The sequence below is a fragment of the Oncorhynchus gorbuscha genome, linkage group LG15 (genome assembly GCF_021184085.1).
Source record: "Oncorhynchus gorbuscha isolate QuinsamMale2020 ecotype Even-year linkage group LG15, OgorEven_v1.0, whole genome shotgun sequence".
Taxonomy (NCBI): Eukaryota; Metazoa; Chordata; class Actinopteri; order Salmoniformes; family Salmonidae; genus Oncorhynchus; species Oncorhynchus gorbuscha.
The window spans coordinates 32,855,381-32,871,464 of record NC_060187.1 but is presented as its reverse complement, the minus strand read 5'-3'; the positions used below and the strand labels follow the sequence as shown (position 1 = coordinate 32,871,464).

General features: G+C 42.6%; 1 protein-coding gene across 2 annotated transcripts in view; it reads right to left on the bottom strand.

Annotated features, from left to right (window-relative positions):
* agbl4 (AGBL carboxypeptidase 4) overlaps positions 1-16,084 on the bottom strand; it is a 430,345-nt gene that overhangs the window by 277,012 nt on the left and 137,249 nt on the right. Inside the window, exon 1 of one of the 2 annotated variants that reach the window (XM_046300836.1) lies at positions 5,755-5,864. The exons of the other annotated variant lie outside the window; for it this stretch is intronic. Within the exon in view, the coding sequence (XP_046156792.1) occupies positions 5,755-5,757 (3 nt within the window). The 5' untranslated portion in view covers positions 5,758-5,864. Of the gene's footprint in view, positions 1-5,754; positions 5,865-16,084 lie in introns of those variants that run through there. 2 annotated transcript variants of the gene reach the window in all.

Genomic DNA, 16,084 nt, shown 5'->3' with positions numbered 1-16,084 from the left:
TTTATAGAAAAAGTGTATGGTACTGAATGTTATGACTAGGTACTTACTGTTGAAGAGATTGTGATCCCTGTATTTGTACCACTATCCAGCGTTCAAATTGAAATGGACTGATTGCAAGCTGCTATGAATGAGGATGTCTGTTGAAGGGCTAAAATGTACATGTTACATCAGTCATGCTAAAACGGAAAATATCTATCCATTTTTATGAGGAACATCCTCAAAAGAACAAATGTTTTTCAACATGTACATGCATACGGTAGTAATTCCCCATGCTGACAAAGATTGAACTATGAAATACCCAAAGTAAACTGAAAAAGGTACATCAAATCATTTCCCCCCCATGCCACAGTTGTAATAATCCAGCAGTGCTTTAAATATACATTAAAACGATGTAATTAGTTCTGTTGGCCTATGATTGGCAGTTTAAATAAACAATAATCAATCACAATAGGTTAAATAAGTCATTTGAACGACAAAAAACTGTTTCAATGATTCATGTATTAGGTAAATCACATTGTCACGCCATGATCTGTTTCACCTGTCCTTGTGCTTGTCTCCACCCTCCTCCAGGTGTTGCCCATCTTCCCCATTATCCCCTGGGTACTTATACCTGTGTTCTCTGTCGCCAGTTCGTCAAGTCAACCAATGTTTTCTCTCAGCTCCTACTTTTCCCCAGCCTCTCTTTTTCTCGCTCTCCTAGTTTTGACCATTGCCTGTCCTGACTCTGAGTCCGCCTGCCTGACCCTGAGCTTGCCTGCCTGACCACTCTGCCTGACTCTGAGCTTGCCTGCCTGACCACTCTGCCTGACCCTGACCACTCTGCCTGACCCTGAGCTTGCCTGCCTGACCACTCTGCCTGACCACTCTGCCTGACTCTGAGTCCGCCTGCCTGACCACTCTGCCTGACCACTCTGCCTGACTCTGAGCCCGCCTGCCTGACCACTCTGCCTGACTCTGAGTCCACCTGCCTGACCACTCTGCCTGACCCTGAGCTTGCCTGCCTGACCACTCTGCCTGACCACTCTGCCTGACTTTGAGTCTGCCTGCCTGACCACTCTGCCTGACTCTGAGCCCGCCTGCCTGACCACTCTGCCTGACTCTGAGTCCGCCTGCCTGACCACTCTGCCTGACTCTGAGCCCGCCTGCCTGACCACTCTGCCTGACCACTCTGCCTGACTCTGAGCCCGCCTGCCTGACCACTCTGCCTGACTCTGAGCCCGCCTGCCTGACCACTCTGCCTGACCCTGAGCTTGCCTGCCGTCCTGTGCCTCTGACCCTAATCTAGATTACCGACCTCTGCCTGACCTGACCTTGTCATCAAATAGAGTATGTCTGATGATTATTCCGTCTGATAAATCATCAGATAAAAACCCTTTTTAGTATCATAATGCAAGGAACATCCAAATAATGGAATCAGATTCAGGCAACAGGACACCTGTCGGTGAACATAATGTAATAAGATAGATGCTTTAAAGTCTACATTTCCTGAATGATCTCTTTAAATACTGCCAATCAGAGAAGAAGTAGAAGTAAATGTTCAGGGACGCATTTCAAGCAAGGACGGACATACACCAATCCTCTGTGCTCTAAAGGTTGAGTGGAAGTCACCCACCCAACCTCTAAAGCTTGGAGGAATGGGATTCTTAGGTCTGTGTTGAATGACATCACCTTTGCACACCATGAACAAAAGGTAGCGTGAAAGAGCACTGCAAATGGACTCGAGCTTGATTAAATGGTCACCGAGTCGGAAAGCAGCCCTGATTTGATCTGTGACCTCGCACCAAAATCTTTTTAAGAAAAGATGAAATGAATACACCTTTAAAGGAACCTGTGGGACGATGTCAGGTTCCCTTCGCCCCCAAACACAGAGGTAGGAAAAATGGGTTTGAGGGCCCAGGGAGTCACTACTACATCAACTGCAAACACAAATGGCTGTCATTCCAGGCTCAGCACAAGCCAAAACAAGATCGTAGATGAGGGCAGCCGAGATTTTCACCACTCATGCAGAGCCTTCTAGGCATCACTTCTGTTTCATTAGAGAATAGCGTGCAATGAAAGAGACTGTTACTGATGGTTCAAAGGAAAGTGATGTTTGTTGACTGACCCCATTATTTTTTTCCAAAGCAAATTGATGACCCAGTTTTACTGTGAAACTTTCCACATCTACGGTAGTTCAACTTCAGTTCAAAGTGAGTTTCCTCCACCACTGAGTCTGACTAGCCGGCTCATTACATTGTTTTCGATGAATAATATTGAATAATACTAATATTTCCCATGTCTTCGAGTATGTATGCCATACTGAATCCTAATGTATAATCTATCTATACCATAATACTGTTCTACTTGAATAATGTCTTTCTCGTACCTCATTATTACCCACCATGCATCATTCCATAAATACTGTACCACACTGCAATGCCTCTAAACACTGTAAAAGCGTTCCCAATAGACTTTGGTGATGAACCTGAGAACTATTCTTTATCAAACACTGATTTAGTTGGGAGAGCATGAAGTTAAACATTAAACACTAACTTTTTATTGAAACCTTCTTGTTTTCAACACCAGAAGAGTAATGTGCAAGAGTGTGGTTTTCAATAACGACAGTAATTCATTTACTAATGCCAGTATGGTATCAATCTCATTCTGCAAATTATATTTATGCAGCTCCACACTGTACATATTTATTATCCTGTAGTGATATGAATGATAGAGAAACAGCCTATTACAAACATTTACTTGAGTCCTGTTTATGACTGCAAGACAAATGGTCTCCGTTTGCTGTTTAGAAATAACATCAAATCACTGTCAGTATCACATACAATCACATGGCACACACATAAAGGCAATGCCACTTTTTGGCTTTCAGTGGGTGAAAATCTTTGAGATGGTGGTGCATAACGTGTGGTTAGAAAAAGTGAAACCCTCCATTGTTCTGTGGAACGTGGGGCCATCACTTTGGTAGACCCACATCATTTCAATCAGAGACAATCCAATCACAGGTGTTTTTATTGCAATCAGACAGAGAGGGGCTGGGACCTTGGAAGAAGTGAACTGCTGCTTCAGAGAATTTCAGATCTGTTGAACAGCAGGGACTCAAATCATGTGTCTATGAAGTCTTGATTAGAACGACTTTACAGAGTCAAATGTAGCGAGAGCACAAAACACATCATTTAGCGTTACATTTTAAGTGAAGAACACCATGCAAAGACGTCAAAGCTTTGTCAAGGGATTATGTAGATGCCTTTAAGAACCTCATAATAATCCATTCTTATCAGCCGTATTCAAAGAGGTACAAATTGGAATGGAATGGCTGACAAAGTTGTACAAGTGATTTTAGTAGTTTAGTGCTTCAGACCAAAGAGGACCACCAAACACAAAGTTGAACAAAGTAGCCTAGTCTTCACATTAGTTTGTCACACACTGGCTAAGCCTTTTGGAGCACTCCCTCAAATGTGGATTTGAGACAAATGTATACTTTGTTCAAATAAATGGTATTTTTACTACTAAGTGCAACATTCAACCAAGAGACAGACACCACTTCACCATGTCAGAAGACAAAAGTGAAAGAAAACGGCAATGTGATGGTGTAAGCACACAACGCCATAGGGAGTCAGCTGAAAGTAGCCATTTCTAAGGGGTTTGCTAGGATTACAGTACATGTGTGCTGAGGGCAGGAGAATGGCAGTGGAGGGAGAGAGATGTAAGGAAAGCTGGGAAGGGCTCATCAGAACAGGGCCAGAGCTTCAGGTAGCAGCTCAGACTTCCCACCACCACTCCCTGGGCCAAGGTTATAGCTCTTATGGCTAATTGATCTGCAGTGTTTTAATATGACTTGAAATGAGCTATTCGTTATGCTAATAGGGGGCGAAATTAATCTGATGGCAGCAACCAGTCGTAAGGCCTGTCATTGTACTCACAACTTCCATTTGACATGAGTAACGAGCCCACCTGGCCCCTGGAATTCTGGAACCACGCAAATAAATCCTCCCTCCCCTAACCCAGTGTGGGGATGGTGAGCATGGGAAGGTGACTTTCATGGAACAGCAGAGGGCTGACTCAAGCAGTCCTGGGCTTAGGCAGGCCACAGGAGTCTCCTAACAGCCCAGCCTCTCTATATGGCGAGAGCAAGAGGGTTTTTAAAGAGAGCTGCAGCCTGTAATGGGCTGGAGCCAGATATCATTATCTCTGTGACTCAGGATAGAATTATCTTCCTCGTCTTGCTTTATTGAGTTGGATAAATATAATATCTCGCTCCGATCCATTATCTATTTATACAACAGACCCTAATGCATTCTGTCTTCAAAATCTATGAATAGCCATGCTATGCTATTTTTACATCAAGTTCACTAAACTACTAAAATGTAATCATAATTATAGTTAAGGAACTATGCAATGGTTACTGAACATTTAATGTTTTACCTGCTGGACAAAATACAAATGTACAATGTATTTCTGCTTCAGAGTGATTTTGTAAGGTACAATATTCAACCCATGCCACCACATATTTGAGTGTTTGATCTGTCGAAAGTGCAGTAAATGAGAAGTGCTGTATAACAGGGATTCTCTTTGATCTGCATGCTGCAGTATTTCCTAACAGCCGGTCACCTTGACATGACACTCCACAACCAGAGGAGAGGGTGAAGGTGGTGTCTCACTCCTCTTTCCCTCGCTGGATTTGACAGGTAGGGAAATATATCAGCCAGGCATGACAGCTATGAATGACCCCCCCCATCATATCCAGATAATATACTCCTCAATGTAAGCCAGAGCCCTTCAGCCAAGGTACTATGAAGCTCAGTAAATGTCTAGTTGGTCGTCAGACAGACTAACTATAGTTCTCCAACAGGAATTTAAGCATCTATGCCTGCATGCCACGTTTTAACAAAGATGGCTTGAAAGTGTGACTTCTCTGTGTCTATCTGTCTGTACAATGAGTACCTGATCTGAAGTTGTCTAAAGTGTTACTGCAGTTAGATGCATTAAAGTCATTCAAAAGATGCAGTATGGGTATAACACTAGAGGGCAATTATTTGTTGTTCAGCACAGCACCTTCCAGTTACTCCCTCAATAAAAAAATATTGTTTTGTTTCTGTCTAAGCTTGTGGTTGGACTTGTTCCTAAAACCATGACCCCATCACCGGCCCTTTAATAGCCCTATGTTCTCTTCTTATTTGTTTGCCTGTCTGTGCTGTCTGTGAGTGTTTTTCTGTATTTGTGGGGGGTTAGGGCTGGGACTGAGCCAGCTGTTTGGATCTCTGCTGAGTGTTCTAGCACCTTCTCCCTTCCTCCTGGTTTTATGTGACATCGTGCTGACAGGTCAGGAATGTAGGGATTAACCTGAAGAGATTTCTCCCTCTCAACCATATTGAGGTAGTGCCCTTGAAATTCACAAGGACACATTATGTTGCTGTATGCTGCTGGTGTTGTTTTCGAGCTCAGCCTGCAGTATATCACTGAGCAAGGAAGCCACAAAACATTTAGAATAATTAAATGATGATTTGAGCTTGACACTAATGAGCATTATCAATATCTTTGTTGTTAATATAGCGCGATAATTCACACTGCTTCCTCTGCCAACGAGTCTCATCAGTTCAGTTCAGTTGAATAACAGTGGTAGTCGTCTTTTTACACATGCAATTTCGGAATTCTGCCACACATTTAGAGGTAGAGGTCAAGTTGAAAGAGAAGAGAGAAAAACTAAAGAGAAATCAATGCAAAGCACCACCAGGATACAAAGAAAACCATACTGCTTACCATTTGTTGAATTTTCTTGGGCCCAAATACTGACAGGTCTATTTCTCAACAATAAAAAAAAAGAGCCAGGCATAGCAGAGGACACCTAATTACCCAGCATTGTGTGGAACAATAAAGCCCCCGATAAGCCACGATAGAGAAGCTAGTGAGTCTCTATCTCTCTGTGTGTGCATGTGTCTGGAGATGGCTATGGGCAGTGAGATCTTGCTCCCTTTCGCCTGTGCAGCAGACAGTAATGAAAGTCATTCAAATGACTAATGTCTTCATTGGTGAAAAATTAATGATTTTTTTAGCTTGGGTTAATGGACGTGTCAAACAGAGAAAATGAGTTGTTTGAAAGTAAATTACTGTAATCTATATTTAGTCAACTCTGTAGCCCCATCCCAGCTACCAACAGCAGCACCCTCCTCTCCCCGTCGTACCCGACCCCAGCCAGAGCACTCAGTGGGCGAAGAGCTGCCCAAATTTATTTAGCTTCTGCCACTCATTTGATTGATTTATGCATTTTATTTATAATTTCTCATAATCCGCAGATAACCTTCTTTTGGGTTCAAATACCACATATACTGAGATAGACTGAAGCCATTTTGTCAGAGAGCTTTATTTTTCTGTTACTGGAATAAAAGCTTAAATAGAAAACTGTCTGGATGGAGGAAAGAAGAGGAGTAAAGGAAATATACATGCATTCAGGCTTAGGAAATGTTAGTCATATAAAAAATGGCATTTTCAGCAGTCTAAAAATATATGTCTGGCAAAAAAAATAACAAATAATTACAGAAGTACAAAAAAGTGTCTTCTGCAGTTGGTACATTTGGTAAATCTGCATCTCGTTTGGAACAGATAGAGATTACTCATCTAACGACACTATTCCTTCTGCAGTTGGTCAATACATTTGGTAAATCTGCATCTCGTTTGGAACAGATAGAGATTACTCATCTGACGACACTATTCCTTCTGCAGTTGGTCAATACATTTGGTAAATCTGCATCTCGTTTGGAACAGATAGAGATTACTCATCTAACGACACTATTCCTTCTGCAGTTGGTCAATACATTTGGTAAATCTGCATCTCGTTTGGAACAGATAGAGATTACTCATCTGACGACACTATTCCTTCTGCAGTTGGTCAATACATTTGGTAAATCTGCATCTCGTTTGGAACAGATAGAGATTACTCATCTAACACACTATTCCTTCTGCAGTTGGTCAATACATTTGGTAAATCTGCATCTCGTTTGGAACAGATAGAGATTACTCATCTGACGACACTATTCCTTCTGCAGTTGGTCAATACATTTGGTAAATCTGCATCTCGTTTGGAACAGATAGAGATTACTCATCTAACGACACTATTCCTTCTGCAGTTGGTCAATACATTTGGTAAATCTGCATCTCGTTTGGAACAGACAAGAGATTACTCATCTAACGACACTATTCCTTCTGCAGTTGGTCAATACATTTGGTAAATCTGCATCTCGTTTGGAACAGACAAGAGATTACTCATCTGACGACACTATTCCTTCTGCAGTTGGTCAATACATTTGGTAAATCTGCATCTCGTTTGGAACAGATAGAGATAGAGACAGATAGAGACAACACTATTCCTTCTGCAGTTGGTCAATACATTTGGTGAATCTGCATCTCGTTTGGAACAGACAAGAGATTACTCATCTAACGACACTATTCCTTCTGCAGTTGGTCAATACATTTGGTGAATCTGCATCTCGTTTGGAACAGATAGAGATTACTCATCTGACGACACTATTCCAGGGAATCCATAATTATGTGCATTGCACCAAGATTATTTTGTGCCGAGTCAAAACCTCTGCTTGAGCAAGGTTACCAATGGGTTAATAAAAGAACAGAAGAGGGTTGGCTTCAGCAATGCCAGCTGATGTATCTATTTATTATAGAAGTAAACAGCATAAAGCTCCCTGAACACAGAGAATTCAAAAATAATCTTAAAAGTTGCCACTGGGGGAGCCATTGATGTTTATATGTTCACATTACAGCTCTAATGGGCAGAAGTGTGTGTGTGTGTGTGTGTGTGTGTGTGTGTGTGTGTGTGTGTGTGTGTGCGTGCGTGCGTGCGTGCGTGCGTGCGTGCGTGCGTGTGCATGTGTGTGTGTGTGTGTCCCTCTCAGACACTATTCCTTCTGCAGTTGGTCACAGCAGACAAGAGATTACTCATCTAACGACACTATTCCTTCTGCAGTTGGTCAATACATTTGGTAAATCTGCATCTCGCTTGGCAGTGGCTGTGGGGATGCTGGGCCAGAGAGGTTACGTGGAGGTGATTGCACAAAAACATTATTGTGACCCTCGCCCCACTGCTGCCTTAGAAAACCAGTCACGACTAACAGATTATGATGTGTGTATTCCACTGTATCAATTTCAATGCTGTAATATAGTAATGTGCGAGGTAGATTAACTCAAAATGGCAAGAAAATGAATGTTACAACTACTGTATAACCAAATCTCTTTGATGCTCCCTTCCATTCCAGCTATTCCCTCAACACTCACTTCAGCCCTGCACCTCCACAGATGCTCACATCAACACACAGCTCTGTTTTGCACCAGTTGAGGACCCTTCACACTGCTGCATGGTGAAATAAAGAAATAACTTGCGTGAGGACCCTTCACACTGCTGCATGGTGAAATGAAAAAATAACTTGCGTGAGGACCCTTCACACTGCTGCATGGTGAAATAAAGAAATAACTTGCGTGAGGACCCTTCACACTACTGCATGGTGAAATAAAGAAATAACTTGCGTGAGGACCCTTCACACTGCTGCATGGTGAAATAAAGAAATAACTTGCGTGAGGACCCTTCACACTACTGCATGGTGAAATAAAGAAATAACTTGCGTGAGGACCCTTCACACTGCTGCATGGTGAAATAAAGAAATAACTTGCGTGAGGACCCTTCACACTGCTGCATGGTGAACTAAAGAAATAACTTGCGTGAGGACCCTTCACACTGCTGCATGGTGAAATAAAGAAATAACTTGCGTGAGGACCCTTCACACTGCTGCATGGTGAACTAAAGAAATAATTTGCGTGAGGACCCTTCACACTGCTGCATGGTGAAATAAAGAAATAACTGGTGTGAGAAGACTTATGATGACTGACAGACGGCAAACACAACCATGTGTACCTTGGGCCACAACTTGAACACTTTCAGATAGAATACCATTACCAGCCGTGGTAAGTGAGTTTGACAGTACTGTGATGAAACAGGAGGCAGCGCCAGGTTTCAAAGGGCCAGCTGCAGCCCACACAATACCCAGCACTGATTCACCCTCTCCTCTCCCAACACTGGAGATCTGGCAGTAGAGCTGAGTCCAAGCCATATGTGAGCCCTGTGTGGATACCAGGCTGGGCTGGGCACTCAGCCTGCTCTGCTGCAGTCACTGAGTGGACCTGGCTGGCTGATGCACAATCTCTCAGCAACAGGGTGTTCAGAAGGATGTTGGCTCCATGCTGTTTTTTCCAATCAGTCTCCTGTTCATAGTGCAGCATGTTTTAGGCAGATAACAGATTCCTTCACAGATTTATCAGTACAAAATGAAACATTGATTCTTTGGAGTACACTATTATTTTGTTATGATAGGATGTAGCTAGACTATGTTGCTTTAAAGATCCACTATGCAGAAATCACTCTGCCATTTCCTGGTTGCTAATATTCGAATACATTACATTACTAAAAGTATGTGGAAACCTGCTCGTCGATCATCTCATTCCAAAATGATGGACATCAATATGGAGTTGGTGACCCCTTTGCTACTATAACAGCCTCCACTCTTTTGGGAAGGCTTTCCGCTAGATGTTGGAACATTGCTGCAGGGACATGCTTCCATAGCCCGAACTATGAAAAACAGCCTGAGACCATTATTCCTCCTCCACCAAACTTTAAAGTTGGCACTATGCATTCGGGCAGGGAGCGTTCTCCTGGCATCTGCCAAACCCAGATTCGTCCATCAAACTGCCAGATGGTGAAGCGTGATTCATCACTCCAGCGAACAGGATTTCACTGCTCCAGAGTCCAATGGTGGCGAGCTTTACGGTACTCCAGCCAAAGCTTGGCATTGCGCATGGTAATCTTAGGCTTGTGTGCGGCTGCTCGGCCATGGAAAGCCATTTCACGAAGCTCCCGACGAACAATTCTCGTGCTGACGTTGCTTCCAGAGGAAATTTGGAACTCGGTAGTGAGTGTTGCAACCGAGGACAGACCATTTTTACGCACTACGCGCTTCAGCACTTGGAGGTCCCGTTCTGTGAGCTTGTGTGGCCTACCACTTCACAGCTGAGCCGCTGTTGCTCCTAGACGTTTCCACTTCGCAACAACAGCACTTACAGTTGACCATGGCAGCTCTAGCAGGGCAGAGATTTGACAAACTGACTTGTTGGAAAGGTGGCATCCTATGACGGTACCACGTTGAAAGTTCTTGAGAATGGCCATTCTACTGCCAATGTTTGTCTATGGAGATTGCATGGCTATGTGCTCAATTTTTTTTTCCCCCGACACCTGTCAGCAACAGGTATGGTTGAAATAGCCGAATCCACTAACTTGAAGGGGTGTCCACATACTTTTGTATATATGATGTAGTTCGCCAAATTTCAGTTTATGTGACAAAACAAGGAAGTATAGTGTAGAGAATCATTATACCATCATACCATCTAAACCGCTCCAGAACCAAAAATATTGTATTTTCAGCTCTTTGAAGCTGGTGTACAAAACCAAAAGTAAAAGACGCAAAAATGAAACTTAAGAATAGAAACAGCTAAATAACTCTTCAGAATGACCTCTACAATTCAAAAACCTAACTGTAACCGGGGCTTAAATGTACTAGTACAAAAACAGGCTTGTATGAGGTGCATGAAGTGGCCACCTTTTATGGTTAGCACTAGTTCTGCTATACAAACACTAAGAGTCCCAGTAGAGCCCTCCCTTTCTGTCTGGCTGCCACAGACCATCATCCTGTTCCACAGAGAGCTCCAGCATGCAAACCACGCTAAAACGCCAGTCACAGCAAAAACACCCAAATAGTTATTTTAGACATGTCAGAGTGTCTTACATAAGCAAAACAGTTCAACACACTGTATTGTTTCAAAGAATACACACACAGACAGTTTCTTATAGGGGAAACAACTGCACAAACAGCACATAAACAACAATCCAGGGAGACAAAAGTTAAAAATAGAATATTGGGGCCTGTACTGGGCACACTACCTCAGGCCAATGCACAGAACAGTGATAGGAATATACATAGAAGGTATTATCCGCTATAAAATAAATTATATTAGCCTAGGCCTAAATACAAAACATGTCTCCTTTCAAACACTCCAGCTAATGTTTCTAGTTAAATCAGTAAACCTGACCACCACCTCCATTATCAAAATCCTCAACAACAACCTATATAGTGTTTCTGCCCGTTATAAAACAAACAGGCATCTGATTTACATTGTTACTGAGTTTATTGGGTTTAAACAAAACTACCTATTGAAAGGGTCTAATTGCAAAATATTTGGTAAAAACAAAAATCGCCATAAGCCTGTAATTTTTAGAATACAATGAGGAAATGATTCAATATTGTGATCAAGTCAAGCTATGTTGTTGTTGTTATTGTTGTCCCTCTCGGTCCCTGTTATCTCAGCTTGAAGCTATGTTTTCTGTTTTATTGTTCCAATCTAAATGAATCACACTCGCAGCTTGAAAAAGGTGACCTGCTTGCTAATGAGCCATAAGTGCCAAAGCTTATTTATGTGTGTGTTTATCCCAGACAGCAGAAACATATTAAGCTTGCTGTATTAGGCATTAGCTCTAGTTGTCAGACCTGCAGACTGATGTGTCCTCAGCAGATGTACATCTGCCCCACTGTCCCTGAGCCTCAGCCCAGCTCAAGTTATACCACTTCATTTCCCCCGTTTTTTTTTTTTAATCGCCCCAGTATTACATTGTCCAGAGAAGGTGACCTGGCTGCTCCACTATAAAGAGCAGAGGAGAAGAGAGCAGTGGTGAGTGGGGAGCGATGGCTGCTGGTTCAGCAGAATGTGAGCAGCTCTCCCCCTCCTCGTGCCAGTGTCTGGGGAGCCCAAGGGCGAGCACTCAGCTGTCACCTCCTTCCTACGTCCCAGCCGGCCAGCCGCGCCCAGTCCTGCCTGCCACACATCAGAGCACAGAAGGGTTCGCCTTTCACTGCCACCACCACCTAACACTCAGCTTCCACGTGCACACTTCTGATTTTCAATATGTGCAAAACCCTCACTGCCACAAACCACCGCCTTCATACTAAACAGCTCCCCTGGGACAAGAGGCACGGAGGAAATAAATATGTTTCTTGATGCCAGAGTTTCTGACAGAACCTCACACTGCACACTGAGTGTTACTAAGTTTGTCAGCGGCAACTGTGAGCTGTAAGTGTGAGTGTATTCCAACAATATGTGGCGGTATTCAGAGACAATGCTTCCTGACAGCACTTTAATATCTTCGCATTTATTATTGTTCATGGAAATGCTCTTGGCTACTCCTGAGATGAAGATGTTTCTCTTTCAGTTCAGACAGTTACAGCAAATCTAGTACTGTGTAAGTACCACAGTTTTCAGAGGCAAATTAAAATAGTGATTCAATCATAAAAGTACTAATAATAGTATTATTATCTACTAGCTACTAGTATACTACCTAATATTCTAGTAGTCAGTTATGATTCTAATTTCACATTAGACATACAGTGCCTTCGGAAAGTATTCAGACCCCTTGACTTTTTCCACATTTTGTTACGTTACAGCTTTATTCTAAAATGGGGTTTTTTCTCCGTCATAAATCTACACACAATACCCCATAATGACAAAGCAAAAACACATTTTTAGACATTTTTGCTAATTTATTACAAACAAAAAACGGAAATATCACATTTACATAAGTATTCAGACATTTTACTCAGTACTTTATTGAAGCATCTTTGGCAGTGATTACAGCCTAAAGTTTTCTTGGGTATGACGCTACAAGCTTGGCAAAGAGTTTGATCTTGGTTTCATCAGACCAGAGAATCTGGTTCCTCATGATCTTTAAGTGTGTATTGTGGAACTCCAAGCAGGCCGTCAAGTGCCTTTTCCTGAGGAGTGGCTTCCGTCTGGCCACTCTACCACAAAGGCGTGATTGGTGGAGTGCTGCAGAGATGGTTGTCCTTCGGGAAGGTTCTCCCATCTCCACAGAGGAACTCTGGAGCTCTGTCAGAGTGACCATCGGGTTTTTGGTCACCTCTCCGGACCAAGGCCCTTCTCCCACGATTGCTCAGTTTGGCTGGGTGGCCAGCTCTAGGAAGAGTCTTGGTCGTTCCAAACTTCTTCCATTTAAGAATGATGGAGGCCACTGTGTTCTTGGGGACCTTCAATGCTGCAGATCCGTGCCTCTACACAATCCTGTCTCGTAGCTCTACGGACAATTCCTTCGACCTCATGGCTTGGTTTTTGCTCTGGCGTGCACTGTCAACTGTGGGACCTTATATAGACAGGTGTGTGCATTCCCAAATCATGTACAATCAATTGAATTTACCACAGGTGGACAATCAAGTTGTAGAAATATGTCAAGGATGATCAATGGAAACAGGATGCACCTGAGCTCAGTTTCGAGTCTCATAGCAAAGGGTCTGAATACTTATGTAAATAAGGTATTTGTTTTTGATTTTTAATAGATTTGCAAAAATTTATAAGAACCTGTTTGCGCTTTGTCCTTATGGGTTATTGTGTGTAGATTGATGATTTTTAAAATCAATTTTATAGACTAAGGCTGTAACGTAACAAAATGTGAAAAAAGTCAAGGGCTTGAATACTTTCCAAAGGCACTGTATGAGTGTTCTTCTGAGTCAGAGAGAACAGAAGAGCTTGGCAGTGCCGTTTGTTTGTTTCCCAGAGAATGTTGAGTCATACACCGCGTATTTTGAGAAGATAGAACTTGTAGGACAAGTCTGCCATGTCAAGGTCAACTGTCTGCAGCAGGATGCAAACAAAACTAGCATGGCAGTTCACTCTTCTAATCAAATCAAATAGGAAAGAGGCTTCTGAGTGTGATACATTTCAGAGGAATAATAACAGCAGCTTAAAATGCTCTTGATCACATTATCCAGCCATCACAAAATAGGATGTTGAATGCCCATTACAAATGACTTAAGCACTGCAGACCAGTAACTCAATATGGGGGGGTGTGAGTAGTGGGGGGTGATCGATAATAATTATATTCCTCTTCCAACCCCCAAACCTTTTCAGTAGTGTTCCTCCCTTAATAAAGTAATGATCTGACATTAATCATCCCATGAATTTCTAGGCTCGATAACATAATTAACATTGAGATTTTTTTTTAATGATTTGACACAGTGATCTTAAGCCAAGCCTGACTAGTCATGCCTAAATTGCTTAAGGCAGCAGAGCAGGTAGTGGGCGTGAATTATAAGTGATCAGTGTGAGGGCACATTTCAGGACACTGTCTCCCTTCCCCATTATGTGATTATTCACAGGAATTCATCATAGCACTACATTCAGACTGTAGAAATCAACATTATTTATGTAAAATGGGTAGAAGCGAGGAGAAGTAATACAAGTGAAAAACAAATCAATCAAAACTGAGAAAACACAGTTAGACTTTTACTTACGTCTGTTGCTTCTGAGTTAGGGTTGTTTTTTCAGAGAGGTTGTTTTATAGGAGTTTCAAAAGGCAGTGTCTCATGCCTGGGGAGGCCTAGGGCTCCATGGCTGTGGTGCTCCAGGGCCCCTCTGCTCAGGTGGGCCTCCATCATTCTTTGACAGTTCCATCTGATTTAATTTGGTTCAGGTGGAACAAATAGGCAGGTGGGAGGTAGCTAGCACCGAGCTGGGAGTTTGCAGCCACAAGAAAAAACGTGTGAGCTGGAGGGGGTGGGGAGACTGCCAGCATCTGCTACTTCATTAGCTTGTGAGTATAAAGAAGCACTGTAACAGCCCAGGCTGACAGAGAATGAAGAAATATCTACCTGGAGTCAAACGCAGAGCCAGAGATGCTCCATTTGTCACCATGAGAGTCTGCAAACTCCAGGGGAAGTTGTGGAAGGAGCACAGGGAGATGGGGAGATGGGAGTGGGAGTCAGGGAGAAGCTACTTTTTCACCTTCTTTTAGACACAAAAACAAGTATCACACCACACAGGATACACTCTGACACTAAAACATTATTTATTAGAGGTTAAGTAAGAGAAACCACTTGGGGAAAAAAACACAGCCCTAAGTACTTCCAAGAACTAAGAGTAGTGAACGTGTGGACGAGTGGAAGAGGCCTTTAAATCTCAGTAAGAAATTTGGGGTTGTAATCCAGAAGTTGGTCCTAAGAACAGAGTGGGGTTAGAATGGTCCCTCAAGAGTTTTGAAAAACTGAAAAAAAAGCACAATCAAGGTCCCTATGATTTTAATTGTAATTGTTTTATTTAACCTTTATTTAATTGAAGAAGGTGCAATGAGTCTCCCCTTGTCAGAGCCGTGTGTGAGAGTAATATTATCCTTGAACTGAAGACCATCTATCAGCCGTGGTCAGGGGTGAGGTTTGGGGGCCCTCCCCGTCCCCACTAACTCCTCTACTCTTATCTCCATCCTGCTGGAGCATGGAGCAGCCTCCCTCTGCTTTCTGATATACTACCCTCTACAGGGAACAGACATGACTGACAGTACAGTCAAAGGGGAAAAGTTCAGGATTGATCTCTAACTTCAGATGGATGGAATATTTTTCAAATGTCTAAGTGATACTGTGAGGAAACACATACATAATACATAACCCACTGTGCAATGTAACTCTATCAAAGTTCTTGTGCAGAGTGCAATAATCTAATTGCTGATTGCGTTCATGATGATAATGTTGTGCCAGACATACACTCCCCAACACCAATGTGTATTGGCGTACTTCATTAGAAGGTGATGGGCAAATTCAATGGGGGTGGGTGCCACAAGAACTCTGAACTCATTACGAGGGGCCGCAGTGGCTCGCGGGTCTGTGTACCCGCATCCATACCCACACATGCAATCAGAGCCGGCCCTAGACTTTTGGGGGCCCTAAGTGCAATTGTGTTTGGGGTTTTTCTCCTACTGAATGTATTAAGAGAGAAAATAGCTGTTAAAATTGCTGTTGAGAGGAACACACTGAATAGGCCTTGTGCATTTATGTATAAGTGTAATGACTTGAAATTTTAATCAAATTATTAGGATTTTTGTGTGCTAAATGCTATCTTCACCAATCTATTCCTCAACTGGTAATTTAATGTTATCACTGCAGTAACAAAGAAGTGGTTTTGGTCAAATATCCAATATATAAAT